The 17137-nt window shown below is 40.8% G+C and overlaps 2 protein-coding genes across 2 annotated transcripts in view; both read right to left on the reverse strand.

Moving 5' to 3' along the window:
* Positions 1-7533, reverse strand: part of LOC146700378 (Golgi SNAP receptor complex member 1-like) — an 80018-nt gene extending 72485 nt beyond the window's left edge. Inside the window, exons 1-6 of the mRNA XM_085470549.1 lie at positions 7453-7533; positions 5967-6081; positions 5704-5779; positions 5352-5459; positions 4799-4890; positions 3144-3218 (exon numbers count right to left, since the gene is read on the reverse strand). Coding sequence (XP_085326675.1) covers positions 3144-3218; positions 4799-4890; positions 5352-5459; positions 5704-5779; positions 5967-6081; positions 7453-7495 — 509 coding nt within the window. The 5' untranslated portion in view covers positions 7496-7533. The remainder of the gene's footprint in view (positions 1-3143; positions 3219-4798; positions 4891-5351; positions 5460-5703; positions 5780-5966; positions 6082-7452) is intronic.
* A 1092-nt stretch (positions 7534-8625) lies between these two features.
* Positions 8626-10167, reverse strand: cryba1b (crystallin, beta A1b). Its single transcript, XM_085471404.1, has 6 exons — positions 10044-10167; positions 9642-9703; positions 9410-9528; positions 9124-9265; positions 8889-9031; positions 8626-8773 (listed from the first exon to the last, which is right to left on the reverse strand). The coding sequence occupies exons 1-6, from the start codon at positions 10165-10167 to the stop codon at positions 8626-8628; spliced, it is 738 nt and encodes a 245-aa protein (XP_085327530.1).
* Positions 10168-17137: the final 6970 nt, after the last annotated feature.

Raw genomic sequence — 17137 nt, forward strand, 5'->3', positions numbered from 1 at the left:
TTAATCCCTGACGGGGCGTCGGGGGATTCCCCAGGAGCATCTTCCTCGGAGGGCTCAACCCGGGGTTGCGGTCATGGCCTATTAAGGGCTCTGTTGGCTCTTAGGTGACGGTTTCCTCATGGCTGCGTGCAGCGGGGCTAGGGGAGGGTCTGTGCTGAGGACGGGGCTGTGGCTCCCCACACCCTCTAGCAGATCATTACATGAAGGAACCTTTTAAATACAAGCGCGCTCATGCTCACAGGTGTACACACAGATGCTCACACACACAAACTACACCCTTTTTGGCTCCTACCTCAAAGCACACTGTGCGCTGTAGATCCTACGTGCTGCACAATAATGTTTACTATTTACTGTTATATTCCCATAGATCATCGTGATGTTGTTTATTATGTTGCTCTTTTTTTTCCTGCTTGTTTTCTCTTTTTTCTTTCTCAACAGGTGATCCAGGTGATCGATATATGTATTTTTTGTCTGCTTATTTTGTTGTTTTTTGTTTTTTGCCCTTTATCCCCGTCCCTCTTTCTCGCTGTTTTTCTTTCCCTCTTTCTTTTCCCCAGTCAAATCTGTCCCGTATTTAGCAAGTGAAAATAAAATAAAATAAACAATAAAAGGTGAATCAAATAGACCATTACGGCAAGGCTGGGATGGTCCATTTGGTAAAGTAAATCCGTTGGGCATCTTTCTTCGCCTTTAGACAATAATTCTGATGGCAAAAAAGCCAAACGGGACAGGCAAAAAAAAAAAAGTGTTCAAGACTGTTATTTACAACAAAATACCTACGAAATCTTACGATAATTTAATCAGACTCAGATATTACATTAATCCAAACTGCCTGGAGAAACAAGTCTGACCACTTTCAGCCCTTTGAAATATCTGTGCAGTTATTTTACCTTTAATTGTTGCTGAAACAACCAGAAAACGGCATGTGTTCATCATCAAATATCAATATATTGATCTAAACTCACAGCTAGGATCAATATAGCCTTCTAGTTTATTTTTCTAATATATCTAAATGCAAACAATAATTGTTTAAGCTGTTGCACAAAACATAAAATATACAGGATCTATGAAAGTAAGGATTTGTAAATAGATCTCTGATAGGTGGGGCATTCCCTTGCACAAGAAACTGAATAATAAATGTGTGAGCTGTGCAGGCTCTCTGATTTAGTCACATTTACTTTAAAGATTAAATGACAAAACAAACAAACAAATGAAAGCCCTTTTTGGTGTTTCCAATTCATTCTGAACAACTAACTCTGCTGTTTTCTGCCACCACAATGCTGACTCACAAGTTTCGGTTCATTGTTGCAACAAAAAAGTTTCAGAGTGACGTGAGAATTCAGATTTGGGATGTATCGAGGGTTTGTGGTGTGACTTGGAGGTGTCTGACCCCCTAAAAAAGATTTTTAATAACAATTATATAGAGAGGCCAAAATGAGTGGATAAAAGAAATTACTGTTGACCACCTGACTCATCTGAGCACAGATGAATAATCATCAGACTGGACCTTCATTATAATCTCAACAACTCGCATGTTTCTACAGAAATTTTAATCATGAAGTTCAGCCATTTCGTATCCATCATTTACACCAGGTGATATGCAACCGCAGCACAGCTCTGTCCTAGAGTCAGACAATAATTACCTTTTTTATTTATTATTTTTTGTATTTCAAAAGGAGGAATTGGATCTCAGTCCAATGGCAACTCAGGGGAAGGAACAAACTGCGGATCCACTGCTTCAGGGAACAGCGGTGATGGGAGCGTGGGAGTTGTGTCTCTCGCTGCTAAAATAACCTAAACCATGTTTTCATTATCTGCAGTAATGCAGTCATTCCCATAAAGCCAATATACGATATAGAGTCTGGTCTATTCCCCCCCCCAGTTCCAAAGTGGTCAAACCAAAACTGGAAGCCACTTTGTATTCACTGCCTCAGGAAGCACCGGCAGTGTGAGTCCCCAGCTCAATGTGTTATTTTGTTCAGGAGACACTAAAGGTGGGCTGTTTCGTGATTTCTGAATTCTTAGTCATTCTCTGTATTTTAAAAGGAGGAATGGGAGCCCAGTCAAATACTGGCAACTAATGTAAAACAGGGGGGTGGAAGCAACGCTGGATGCCCTGCCTGGGGGAATGCTAGCAGTGCGAGCGGTCTGTTTTCTCTGTCATTTTGCTGAAAAGTTATCAGGAGTGGGCAGACTTCAGAGTTTAGAATCTGTGCAGTAAAATTAGTAGGTTGTGTTATTATCTTTTTACTTCTGAAGGGGAAAACACAGCCAGCACTGGCAACACGAGTAACACGACAGCTGGTGAAGAAGATACTGGAAGGAGAAAAAAACACCTGCAATCTAACGTACGTGAGTACTGTTAAGGCCTTTACACGCAGGATGGGTTTAAAATATTTTTCACACTCACCTGTTCTTAATGCAGCCGCTCACACTCAACACATATTTTCGCTGGAAAAATTGCGGCATTAATTTTTTCAAACCAAGCACAATTTTTCTGATTTTGTGGATCCGAATAAACAGATCAAACCAATCAGGTCACTGCATTTGGCAACAAGTGCGCTCATGGCTCAAATCGTGCACCTGTACTGAATATACAATGTGGAAATCATTTTTTAAAAGACACAGACGGACAGTGCTCTGTGTCGATGGGCTCTTTCAAATGATTTGTCTACCTTCTCAGATGTGGTCCCAAGTCTAGAAACAAGCATTCAAGCGGGCCCACTGACATTCAAATTTATGAAAGACACGATACAGCTTCAACTCCTAGATCAAACCATAATCTACCTGTTCTCTTTTTCCCCTTTGGATAGCATTTCCACAACATGAAACCTGTTTGTCACCACAGCTCCGAACACGCCAGCACACACTGACACAAGCAAGACGAGCTTCTGAATAATAGCTGCATCGCTTCTTTTTTATAAATAGAACCCAACCGAGCTGAACAGAAAGCTATAACTACAAACAGGAAGTGTCTGAGTTGATGCAGTCATTTTTTATTACATCAGTGGAAATACCGCAGACACATCACAGAGAATTCAACTCTCACATAAAGGGGTTGTAAACAATGAGGAATTTTGGAAAATAGCTCTCAATCTTCTTGTGATAAGTGTGAAACTGGTTTTCTTAAAGATGTGTCTTACTTTCTTAGATGCTCGTGCTCCTTCAGGAAGAGCTCTGTCCTCCTGTTATTCACCCCTGAGCTGCTTTTGTAGGACCTGAGTAAGAAAATTAAAGAAGGGTAAACTCCAGCATCAGATTAGCACCAAAAACGTCATTACAGCTGGAACATGAGTGTGTGCAGATGCTTAGACAATATACTTAACATCGAAATATGTCAACCTCCCTGTGACAAGAGAAGGATATGATTCGTCATCAGTGCTGCAGGTATTTCCCTCCATCCTAAAAACACATGCCGGGATACTGATGTACTTCCTGCATTAAAGCTTCTAAGTGCTTAACCCAAAGCTCCGTCCTCCATCTCTTATTTACACCACCACCATCCCATTTCTATTTGGACTAATAATCTTTTTAATCCATCTATTTTCTGTTCTGTTGGCCCACTCCTTTCACTGTTCCTCCACACCTCTAATCTCAGTGGGAATAATTAAAATTCACTCTCATCATTTTTGTAATCAATCAAAGTCAAATCAGGAGAAAGTCTCATTCCCTCTGTCTGACTTTCTTGCTCTTCCTTGCCTCTAGTGAAAAAGCATTTCTCTGCATCAGGCAGGCCAGATGTAACCATTCTCCCTCAGCTCTGGCTCAATGAAAGCCTTGTGGTCTGATTTACTGTAGAAGGCACTTAGGAAAGAGATCCCCGGCGAAAGAGAGAGACATAGACAGATACAGAGAAGAGGAGGGAAGATGGCTAATAAGAGGTGTCTCTTATTAGAGGATGAAATATGATAGCGGGAATGCAGAGTATTAAAGGGTAGGGGAAACCAGACACTGAATAGACATCTCTGCCTCCTGCTGGTCAGGGATAACATCGGACGAGAGGAGGAGGGATGAGAAGAGAGCAGAAAAGTGGGACAAAAATAAGGAAAGCTGAAAATGTTAGATTTGGTGACAACAAAAAGTAGGCATGGAAGGAATTCAGGAGGAAAAGGAAAACTCTGCATACGTAAAGCAGGAGAGTAAGCAAGTGATTTAATAACACATTTTTGTAACATCTTGGGACATATGGGAGATAAAAGAAATGACACCTAAAAAGATAAGAGAACTTCTAATATTAAATATTAGAGTTATCATCAATATCAATGAGAAGCCTAAACTACATTTGCCACCAAATTTATTCACAAAGTAGCACAATAAATAATTTTACACAACACTTGCGCTGCACTTGGAGCTAAAAAGAAGAACCTACAATAATTAATTTCCATTAGCTTAAAAAATTTGACAGTATTCTTTGGCTCCACCTCCTCAAAGTTAAATATTAGCTGTTTTTTTTATTTTATTTTATTGTGAAGCACTTAAAATAAAAGTTGTGCCTTACTGCTGCAACCACTTCAAAAGGCACAACTTTGACTTTGAAGACAGGGTTGGCTAGCAAGTCGAATCTTTCTTACAAACTACAGCCAACCACAGCAGCACCATATATTTCTTTGTTGCCAGTTTCACCAAGTGAGTGCTGACAAACACTTGCCAACCTTTTGGGCAATACACAGTTTTATCTAGCAAGGTTACCAGGGCCTCGCTGACCAGCCTCGAGGCCTGCGTGACTGACGCTTCACTCACGGTTGTATTTTCTAACAACATGAAGTCTTTTATTGATCAGAGAGGGAAGGGAACTCACTCGATGTCTCTGTGAACTGAGCCCAGAAGGTCCTCTCGCTCTCGCAGGCTATAAAAGTTGCTTTTGATTTTGTGAAACTCATGAGTGTAGTCCTGCAAAATAAAACACGATAAACTACAGCCAGTGTGACATGATATCACTAGCAAACAACATGATTGGAAAACATTGGGGCAAAATACAGTACATATTTCATAAATGCATCTTCAAAGTGCGCAGAATGTTCCAATAAATAGCTGAAAGATTTTGTCCTTGACCGAGGGGAAAATACTAATCATATGATCACTCAAAGACATGAAAAAATTGTTTTTAGAATGTGGATTTGCCCAAAGTTCAACCGTAATTAATTATAACATTTAAAGTGTGGAGGGCTAAAAGTGATTATTGTGAAACAGTAATTATAATAATAATGTCCCTGAACTTTGAACTCAGGACCTTCTTGCTGTGAGGCGCCAGCACTAACCACCACACCACTGTGCCGTCCGGCAAAACTGCAAATGAAATTAAAGTTTTATTAATTGCACAGCCTACAACAAAGTGAAGGAAGTCTATGTACCTGTAAAATGTCTCTGTGCCTCTGTAAGGTGTGCATCAATCCTGCGTTGTGTGACGAAATTCCAGGGGTGCTAGTGCATTCTGCCATTTTGTCATTGACTGCTGTAAGCTGCAAAAAAGGATTAAATTCTTATCACGTAGCCACAGAAGCACAGACGACCTTTTAAGAGATAATGTGATTTCAAAACAGCCCAGGATTATAATTTGAAATGTTCGACTACTCGAAAAAAATTATTTAACAAATAGGCTTCAGGCCTAACAGTCTGTTTGACTCTAAAAACATAGAATAACACAATTGTCTGCAACTAAAGGCATCCTATACGTGACCATACCGTGTGCCACATTTAACTCACATTGGCTAAGAGCTGGTCCAGCTCAGTCGTCATGGCCACAAGCGAGTTGTCATGAGATGAGCCCAGAGAGTCAGACCTGATTTCAGACGGAAATAGAAAGGATGCTCAGCAAAAATGTAAAAAAGAAAATTTAATTTAAATTCAATAAGTCAACAATTATACGTTCTAAAGCTTCTAAAAGCACAAAGATTTTTTAATATCCAACAAGATTTCTTTTGAGAGAGGGTACATGTTTAAAGTGAAGAGGGGAAAGCGCTGCCAACCTGCTGTCTCTCATCCGCCGGTCTGGGCTGCTGCTGTAGCTGGTGCAAAGCTTACTGAAGGAGACTAGCTTGAGGTCAAGCTCATTCTCCAGCTGCCTGGCTTGTTTACGCAAATCTGACGGGGGGAGAAAATAAATGGAAAACAAATAAATTAGACAACCCTCAATATCATGCCAGATCTACAGGAGTCCAGTAAGGATAGAAAGACCCAGGCAGATCATTTTATGTAAACCCAGAGTGTCGGTGAAGGAGAAGCCCATCTCGGTCATGATCCATCATGATTTACAGGTTATTGTAAAGTGTGAAGCACAGAAAGACGGTTGAGTGAACAACTGGATACTGTTCACAACACCAAGAGTGAGAATTTGGTGAAACTGGAAGTAGTGTGGAACAACATTATGCCGTGAAAATGTACAAGAGTCTGTAAAAGGACAAACGTTACCTTGGCCTTGAGCACAATTTTGTGGAAGACCCATTAGATGATCACTGCGTTCAAGTTTGGTTAAATTCTGGACAAATTCTTTCAATCTGCCGAAGGATTTTAAAGGGTCACCGACTACACGTGGTTAGTGAAAGCATTAAGCATAAAGCCTCGGAAACTCTGGTGTTTTAAGATACCAGAAGCATGTTAAATTAAACTATTTAGTTCACATTATTGTTGCAGGGTTAGTGTTACACTGTAAAGTGTATTTTAAATAGCACAATTTAATTATCATTTACCAATAACATCCTTTACACTGAATTATTATGGGTTGCTGCTGACAGTGTGCTGACCTTTATCCAATGAAAAGAAACTTTGATTCTCTTTTACTGTTTGAGATGGTATCAGAGATCCAAAGTTTGATCTTGGATTTAAAAGTTTGAGAACCACTGGTTTACAACAAACATCCACAAAAAGCTGATAAACCACAGACTACACAGTACAGGTAGAAACTATTTTTATGATTATAAAAATAGCTGTTTTTCATAATATTATGATCATCAAAACAGAAAATTGGGCTCACTTTTGATTTCAGCCAAATGTAAGGAGATAATAACTGGCAACCATAACATTACGAAAGCCTTCATCCGATTAACGAGGTAACTGATTTGGTGGTCAGCAATGAATGACCATATATGTGTAAACAACTATTAACTTCCTGTTTGTTTACACTTAACGATGCAAGACTTGTTTGGTTGAAATCTTCCTGTTACGTGCCTATAAACAGTAAACGGAGGATGAAACAGAAAGGTTTACAAACTCTGGTAGCACGTAAGCTGGCTTAAAGGGGGAAGCTGAAGTCTGACTACTGACTTTTGAACTACGAAGGCTAACACGCTAACAGATTAGCTCGAAACCGGCTAAAAACACCTTCTAACCGCGGATAAAATAAAGTTTCTGAACTGCTGAGTTTGTATGACCTGGATAACAAAAGCCTTACATGGTGGCAGCTGTTTGTTTGTGTGTTTGTTTGGGGTTTTTATTACACAAAGCACCATTATTTACCTTCCCAGTAGTTATTGATGCCTGCCATGTTTGTTGTTGACATGTCATCATCAGCCGTCAAGAAGATACAGTTGTCGCACTTGTCTTTCTATCCCACAGCGGCCTCTAGTGGTTTCAAGATGTATGTCGCTTTCAGAGATTACTAATTTTGATATAGAGTAGGCATCAGTAACGGTAAAGCTAATTTTAAAAATGTAGAAAATCCTACATTCAGAATTTTAGATAAATAAAATTCTAAAATCTTCATGTTGAAGTATAAACCACTGGGTATACCGATTTATTGGTAGCAATATGTGCTTAAATTAGACTATTGAAGAGGTAATGTGGGGGTTTGCAGCTGCTGTGGGTGTTTAACTTTAACTCTGTCAAAACTTTTATTTAACCAGCTATAGAATAGATAAAAATGCCTACTTCTGTAGTATTAAACAGGTCATTAAAGACATGTTTATTTGAGCTTTACACACTTTGTTTTTGTATTGGAAATTGCTTCACTCCATTTCATACACATTCACCCAAAATTCAGCCTCTTATATTTAGCCTCATGTAAACTTTGGCAGCTCTATCTTTGGCTCGGGGAGTCACTCTATAAGATGATGCAGCTTTACAGGCTGGTTTAAAGTTAAAGTGTATCAGAAAAAAAACAAAAAGCACAAACAGATGTAACTGAGATATGTGTCAGCATTGTGATTCTCTGTCTTTTTGCTCATTCTCTTTATTCATCGTCTTGAACACAGGCAGTAATTATATCACAGTAACAGCGGCACTGGTGGTCTGGTTGATGTAGAAGACAGTGACGATGATGATGATGATGATGATGCCAGCAGTGGTGAAAAAGAGCAAAAAAGTCTGTGTTGTTTTTGCATTTCTGCAGCCTCGCCAGATGACACCTCTCTTTCACACTGATTCAGCTTTTTTCTCTCATTTCTGTCATTCCTATTGTCTGTCTTTCTTACATCTTTCTTTTCTTTTATGATGTTTCTTTTAAAAAAAAAGTGCTATGACACAACTGACGCCAGTAAGCACCTGAAGTCCAGTCCCAGATCCTGCTTTGACTAGCTGGAAGATGGAGGTTGCGGGACAGGAGGAGGAGGATAAGGAGGGATGGAAGCACAGGAAGGAGGGAGAGGGAGAAAGAGTGGAGCGATAAGGAGGTTTAAAGAAAGCGCTCTCCTCTTAGTGCTGGATCCTCCTGATGGACTGAATCTGAGGAGTCTGGGCGTGGGAGCCAAATTCACGGTAACACTTGTACTCTCCTCCGCGACAGTCGCACTCCATGATGTACTGGTGGCCACGGTAGCCAGGGTACTGGTAGCACACAAAGCTGCAGGAAAACACGCACACAGACACACGCTTGAATCAGGTAAGCAGTCAATGCTTTCTAGTGGCTGTGTGTTTTTCAGCTGTGTGAAGGTGATCTAAAGTGACCGTGAACTTACGCGCCACTCTGAATCTGCATGGATCCAACTTCGTTGTTAAACCAGCCCATGGCCTGCAGGGAGGGGTAATCATCACACATCTCGAACTGACGTCCCATCATGTTCTCCATCTCAAAGATGATCATGCGGGAGTCCTTGTGGTTCTGTGCAAAAGAGAGAAAAAAGAAGTCTCAGTAGAATTTGAGAATAAGCTGATGTCAGCTAATGGCCGTTATAGTGTGCTGTGTTAACCTACAGCACAGCAGATGGGCCTGAAGGAGATCATTCTCTCAATGCGGTAGGAGTTGCTGCCACTATAAGCCTCAAAGCGGGGGTAGTCTCCCTTCTCCAGGACGAACTGTTGGCCGCAGAAGCTGGAGTGCTCGTAGCCCACCCAGCTGGAAGCCAGAAACAAATGAAAAGAATAATGAGCGCACCTTCTATCTAAACCACCCAAAATCTGAAGGAAAGACACTCCGTTTTAGTTTCTTTAAACAGTTTAAGGGTTTCCAGAAGAGCAAGGAAGCTCATCGGATACGTACGCGCCACACTCCACCTTCAGGGAGCGGATGTTCTCCATCCCACACTCCATGATGTTCTGGCAGCTAGCGGTAAACTCCATACGCCTGCCCTGGAAGTACTCCTGATCGTACACAGTGATCTGCAAAAAGCAAAGAGGGTGAACTGAGTACAGCCTGAACCAGATATTACTGTACATAAACTAAAAACTTGTGCTGCTGCTTGCATCCCATGATGTGTAAAGCATATGCTTACCTTCCAAGGGCCCATGGGCATGGGGTTTGTCAAAGCCATGTTGTCCTCTTTTTCAGCAGTACCTGCAGAGTAAAATTACATAAATAGTCGGGAAATGATGTGAGAAGGTCAAAATCACAAAACCTGTGGCTCACTGTTTGCTGTGCCATAAATTTAAAGCCCAGGTTTGTCACACCACTTCAAGCCTCCTGCTCACTCTTCTTTGCTGTTTTCACTTGTTGTTTTAAAATAACTTCCTCATATTATAGTTAATGTAATAAAACAAGGTACACTGGCCTCCTTCTGTTCTCGTAAGACCACCTGTTGTTAGTTGGATTGTTGCATTAGAGGCCTAGGCTACATTACATTCATAGACTGGGAAACTGTGCTGTATTGGTAACTACTTTAACAACTTGGACCTACCCAAACTGGTGAGCTGTGTGTCGCAGGGTTCCACTGAACAGTGTGCGGAGGCAGTGTGGACGGGGGGTATATATACACCCACGGGTGTCAGGGGCCGGGGGGGGGCAGGCATGCCTGGACTCATGTCAGCACTTTGCTTTGGACTCCATTGTTTAGCCACAGAGGGGTTAACACGCAGACACACGGTGATTCATGCAAACACAAAGAGGACCCACGGCTATACTGCGCTACATGCACCTCTGTGGTAAATCTATATGTTAGAGGAAAAAAGAGAGGGTGGCTTTCCACACGGGCATGTGGGTCTATTATGAGATAGGCCCACATAAAAATTCAGCTCAGCGGTGAAATACTTTATGTGGCTGTTTTCTTTGATTTTCAAAGTCATGGTACAAAGGTGGAGGATTAGCAACAGTCTTGTGCAAACCACTGAATCCACTGAAAAGCCAAGTGATGTTTTCTATGATTTCAAATAATATCAGGGCTACTGCCTCACAGCAAGAAGGTCCAAGAAGGCTTGAATCCACCGTCTTTCTGTGATGGTACGTTCACCCCGAGGTTCTCTACGGGTACTCCTGCTTTCCCCCAAAGACATGTGCTGGGGTTAATTTGTGATTACACTATGAAAAGTAAATAATGGTGTCTGGATGTACCCCGGCTCTCACCCTATAGCAGCTGGGATAGGCTCCTGCACCACATGACCCTCAATTGGATAAATGGAAGAAAATGGATGGATCGAGTGATATATCACAGTTATTACTATTATTAGACTAATCAAACCAGTATAGCCCTGTAATAGACTAGCAACCTGTACAGGGTGTATCCAACCTCTTGCTTAACTAAACCACACTCACACCTAGCTCACACTACTGAAATTCATTATTATTAGGTTGTGCTCAAAACTATCTGAAAAGCTTCCAGTTGATCCAAAGTATTGCAACCAGAGTACTGACAGGAACTAGGAAGAGATAGCATGTTTCTCCCATATTGGTCTTGATGGTCGTCACAGTCGTCCAGGTAAGCAAATCCCTGATATTTGACTCTGTCCAACTGGTGGGAGTGGGTCTCCCACTAAAAATGCTAACTCCAGTTGAACAGAATGAACTTTCCAGGTTCTCCCATATTGGCTTCTGCTCAGCGGCTCCCTGTTAAATCCAGAATCAAATTTAAAATCCTATTTATTTATTACTACAGTATGACTCATAGGTGTGTGACTACATGTCCCCCCCCCCACACACACACTGTTAACATTATTACAAGTGCAGTGTGTTAATCAGATGTGAGAATTTAGTTGGTCAAGACTCAGATCAGGAATCTAACTGACCTACTTTTGATGATGGACACAAACTGGATCAACGCTATGAATGCTGGATTAGAAACAGGAAGGTGCTGACATTGTTGGAAAGCTTGAAATCCCAGAAAAGCAAAGCTCTCCGCTTAACTGTTTCTATTTTTATTTTTTGCTATGAACGGCAGTAGCTATTTCTATTTTTAAAATATCTCTAAGACTGAATAAATCAACAATAAAGGTTAACCGGGGCCAGTGGCACCAGTTCAAAGGCCTGATTGGCAGGTCTGGTAGTGCTTTGGCATTGACTGGTGAGCTGCAACTGGCAGCTTCACTTTCAAATAGTTTGGTGCAGTTGGGTTTTATAACACAAGGGGAATTTTATACAAATTGATCAAGAGATGAAGCAGACAGACTCTTATTTTAATAATTTTATTCTTCCCATTAAGCGAAGCATCTTATTGGTTTTTAGACTCTATTTACATTTATTCAAAGTGCCTGAATTATAAATAGTTTTGTTTACATTATTTGTTCCTCACTGTGTCATTAAAAAAGTGAACAACACAGAGCGAAAACAGAGTGAGCAGCTGCTACTGTCCCCCCCTTCTCTCTTCTCTTGCTGCTCTGAACAATAAACATTTAGAAATGGCTTACTGAGGTCAGCACATTGTCCAGACTCTCTGTCTATGTGTGCGTGTGTGTGTGCGCACACGCCCGTGTGTGTGTGTGTGTGTGTGTGTGTGTGTGTGTGCATTCATGTGGATGCCCATGTAATTTCCTGATTAAGCTTATAACAGAGCAAAAGCAAGATACGTGTGCACTTTTTACACATAATACCGCAGTAGGTCCATTTCTGTGAACTTATTTCTGATCAGAGTTGATTTGTTGAGGTCTGAATGTAAGATGGGACAGGGATATATGAACATGTGTGCGTGTGTTTCTGCTGATGATAGCAGCAGCAGCATCGGCGCAGACTTGACAAAGAGATGAGCAAACTCAGCAGGCTGATGTGAAGAGCCTGCCGTGTCCATATAGTCGACTCTGTGTCACGTGCACAGATATCAAAACCTCAGTAGAGCCTTCAGTAGACTCTGAAACCACCTGCTGTCAGCTGTCAAAGACCCACACTTAACAGTCCCACAAAAAGCCTGCATATTGAGTGCTAATTACAAAGAAGGAAGTAAACACCTACAAATTTCCTCTGATATTTCTTGAGTGAAAAGTTTTGCCTAGAACATATTTTTCCAAGCTGGGCTTTTTCCAAGCATGAAATCTGGATATTTTCGATTGGAAGTCATTTTATTCCACTCACCTGAATCTTAAAAAATAAAAACCTGTAACAGAAATTATCTCTGCAGTGAATCCTGACTTCCTCTAGGGTGCAACATTTCCATATAAACTCTGAGTTTAAAGGCCTTTTTAATATTAACTTAAAGAAGGGTCACAATATTAACAACCCATCACACTGCAGGTGCACAAACTGACTCAGGCTCTTCCTGGATCAGGAATCTTTTATACTCTAATCTCTCTGCTGGCATTTTTGCTGCTGTTGTTGTTATTGTGACTGCTCCTAAACTGCCGTTACGGTTGGTTTGGCATCATTATCGTCACACACAGAGTCACTGCAGAGCTGTGATGGATAGTCATGTGTGACTGAGATCTCCAGTGAGTCATGCAGAGACTTTACATGAATCAGTAGAGAGTGAAAGGAAGACAGAAATAGGATTAAACCCACCCCAGAATGATTTCATTTTTGCCGTTCAAACATCTGAAAACATCTGTTGTTGTTGTTTTTAACAGTAAAGTTCTGAGAAATTACAGCACATTAGAGCCACATTTTATGTTAAAATGTAGTACGCTTAATCAATGTGAGGAGAATTATTTAGGTCTAATTGCAAGACATGCAGAGCTGGAATAAGTAGATGTATCATTTCTTAAATAAAACCATAAAAAACATGCTATTAAAATATTCTTGCAAAAGTTTTTTACCTACATAACAGAACTAAAGTAGCAGAATCCCACAGTTGTGTTGAGATGAAAGCAGGCATTTATTATATACTGATATTTTCAGTTGTGAAAGAAATACTAAGTATCATCTTTGAATAGAAAGATCTATAGTTCCTCAGCATGTCATCATATGGGGGGTCAGGGGGTTTCTTTTGCAGCTAATGTTAACTACTTTTCATTAGCTGCAACACTTCACAAGCCTCAGCAGTCCATCTGCATCTTAAGGATAAAGGACACTCTTTCGAGGATGCCAATGTTCACATTTTGGACAGAGAGGACAGATGGTTTGAAAGAGGAGTGAAGGAAGCCATCTATGTCCACTGTGAGCGACCATCTTTGAACAGAGGCGGGGGTTTACGACACCAACTCTCTGCCATCTATAATCCAGTTTTGAGATCCCTCCCCAGACACCTTAACGCCCACTCACATCCTGGGCCATCTGACCTCAGGAAATCGCATGATAAGGTGGGGCCAGGATTCACAATGACCTTACCCGAAACCCTGGCTGATTGGGACCCACACCCATTTTCACACCTTGGCTCAGGCGATTAGAGGATCATCAGGGGGTCCTTTTGTCCCTCTGTGGGGGGACTAGGTTATATCTGGGACTCTCCACCATTTGACCTTAGAACTGAAGAAGCTTCTCGGATGAGAGGTGAAACGTCTTCAAGTAACTTAAAGAAGTCCAGACGCTTTTCTTTGCAAGCTCCTTTGACTACGATGACCTGGATGACTGAGAACCTTCACAAACACGTTAACTACTTTTACTACTTGTACTTCTACTACAACGTAGCTTGCCATCACCAGTGTGTGAATGTGTGTGTGAATGGGTGGATGACTGGACGTGTAAAGCGCTTTGGGGTCCTTAGGGATTAGTAAAAGCGCTATACAAATACAGACCATTTACCATTTACCATTTTACTTTTCATCAAAACGCTTTGTTGTGAAGAGTGAACTATCTTCTTAACTGCTTTGCACAATTGAAACAGATCATGGTCCTTCAAGATGCCCTATCTTTCACACAGTGCAGCAGCTCATTCTGTGTTTTCTTCGTCCAGACTGATGGTTTTTCGTCTGCTGCTTCTTTTCCCTTCAAATTTTTCCAGATGTAATATCACATTCCAGTCCTCCTGTTCTCATAGTGTGTCCAAAGAATCTTGCTTCTCTTGCTTGTCTCTGATGTTCTTACATAGTGATCTTTTGGTGTTTGCTTTTTTAAAGACTTCTTCGTTAATCAGTTCAGGTCTATGATATTCACGTCTCTGCTGCATTGATAATCTCAATAGCTTTCTAGTTCATTGTCCATGCTTTGCTTCCATGTGTAGGCATCTTCGACTCTTTCTTGTGTTGAAGGAAATTTGTCAGTTAAATTAAATGTTTGCTAGCTTAGATTCACTTCAGTTTTATTTACAGGGAGTGCAGAATTATTAGGCAAATGAGTATTTTGTCCACATCATCCTCTTCATGCATGTTGTCTTACTCCAAGCTGTATAGGCTCGAAAGCCTACTACCAATTAAGCATATTAGGTGATGTGCATCTCTGTAATGAGAAGGGGTGTGGTCTAATGACATCAACACCCTATATCAGGTGTGCATAATTATTAGGCAACGTCCTTTCCTTTGGCAAAATGGGTCAAAAGAAGGACTTGACAGGCTCAGAAAAGTCAAAAATAGTGAGATATCTTGCAGAGGGATGCAGCAGTCTCAAAATTGCAAAGCTTCTGAAGCGTGATCATCGAACAATCAAGCGTTTCATTCAAAATAGTCAACAGGGTCGCAAGAAGCGTGTGGAAAAACCAAGGCGCAAAATAACTGCCCATGAACTGAGAAAAGTCAAGCGTGCAGCTGCCAAGATGCCACTTGCCACCAGTTTGGCCATATTTCAGAGCTGCAACATCACTGGAGTGCCCAAAAGCACAAGGTATGCAATACTCAGAGACATGGCCAAGGTAAGAAAGGCTGAAAGACGATCACCACTGAACAAGACACACAAGCTGAAACGTCAAGACTGGGCCAAGAAATATCTCAAGACTGGTTTTTCTAAGGTTTTATGGACTGATGAAATGAGAGTGAGTCTTGATGGGCCAGATGGATGGGCCTGTGGCTGGATTGGTAAAGGGCAGAGAGCTCCAGTCCGACTCAGACGCCAGCAAGGTGGAGGTGGAGTACTGGTTTGGGCTGGTATCATCAAAGATGAGCTTGTGGGGCCTTTTCGGGTTGAGGATGGAGTCAAGCTCAACTCCCAGTCCTACTGCCAGTTTCTGGAAGACACCTCCTTCAAGCAGTGGTACAGAAAGAAGTCTGCAAAACATGATTTTCATGCAGGACAATGCTCCATCACACGCGTCCAAGTACTCCACAGCGTGGCTGGCAACAATGGGTATAAAAGAAGAAAAACTAATGACATGGCCTCCTTGTTCACCTGATCTGAACCCCATTGAGAACCTGTGGTCCATCATCAAATGTGAGATTTACAAGGAGGGAAAACAGTACACCTCTCTGAACAGTGTCTGGGAGGCTGTGGTTGCTGCTGCACGCAATGTTGATGGTGAACAGATCAAAACACTGACAGAATCCATGGATGGCAGGCTTTTGAGTGTCCTTGCAAAGAAAGGTGGCTATATTGGTCGCTGTTTTGTTTTTGTTTTGTTTTTGAATGTCAGAAATGTATATTTGTGAATGTGGAGATGTTATATTGGTTTCACTGGTAAAAATAAATAATTGAAATGGGTATATATTTGTTTTTTGTTAAGTTGCCTAATAATTATGGACAGTAATAGTCACCTGCACACGCAGATATCCCCCTAAAATAGCTAAAACTAAAAACAAACTAAAAACTACTTCCAAAAACATTCAGCTTTGATATTAATGAGTTTTTTGGGTTCACTGAGAACATGGTTGTTGTTCAATAATAAAATTATTCCTCAAAAATACAACTTGCCTAATAATTCTGCACTCCCTGTATATAGCACCAAATCACAACAGTATTCACTTTAAGGTGTTCTATATATTAAGGTAAATACTCTACAATTATACAGAGAAAACCCCAACAATACGATGAGAAAGCAAAAAAAGTAAGCAAGCACTTGGCGACAGTGTGAAGGAAAAACTCCGTTTTACCAGGATGCTATTGCAACCTGATCTTGATTTCATGCAACAATCTTTCATCACTACTCACAGCAGTACCCAAATACTTGAATTTGTTGATGTAGGCTGGGATTCTTTGATTTCTTTCCTTTTTAAAGAAAAGTCAATCAAACTCCATCTTTAAAACTGCATTATTGTACCTACATTTTAATCAGCCCAGTCCTTCCTGGCCACTTAAAATATATTTATAGAACTATATTTGTTGCAGTTTCTGCTGCCTTCTTGTCCTGATCACTCTTTAAAAAAGAGATTTTTAGCAGGATAAAAAAAAAAAGATATATATGAAACCTACTTCGCCACAAAATGATTGCACCTTCTTCTTTGTAAGGGTAGTGTTGTTTGTGGGTCAAAATGACGCCATATCATTCATGAGAGATAAGTTTCACAGATTATATATTTGGCGGTTACTTCGGCTGTTGGTTTTAATTTATTTGGGAATCAAAAATCTGCATTGAAAAGTTAACAGCGAGCGTGTGTCTGCTGCAAATAAAGGTTAAAAAAGTGTGAGAGCATAATATGGAAAGGTTTGTTCTTAATTGGCGTACTTTAATTACAAGCGGCATGAAAGCAAAAAATAAAAACAATAATGCATTGGACTCCAGAAATTGATAAAAAAAAATTGTTATTTTTGGTGAATATTGAGGCAAATTAGTTA

This window comes from Copadichromis virginalis, linkage group LG10 (genome assembly GCF_057382275.1).
Source record: "Copadichromis virginalis isolate Kocher_CV1m ecotype Utaka linkage group LG10, C_Virginalis_male_GT1.1, whole genome shotgun sequence".
Lineage (NCBI taxonomy): Eukaryota > Metazoa > Chordata > Actinopteri > Cichliformes > Cichlidae > Copadichromis > Copadichromis virginalis.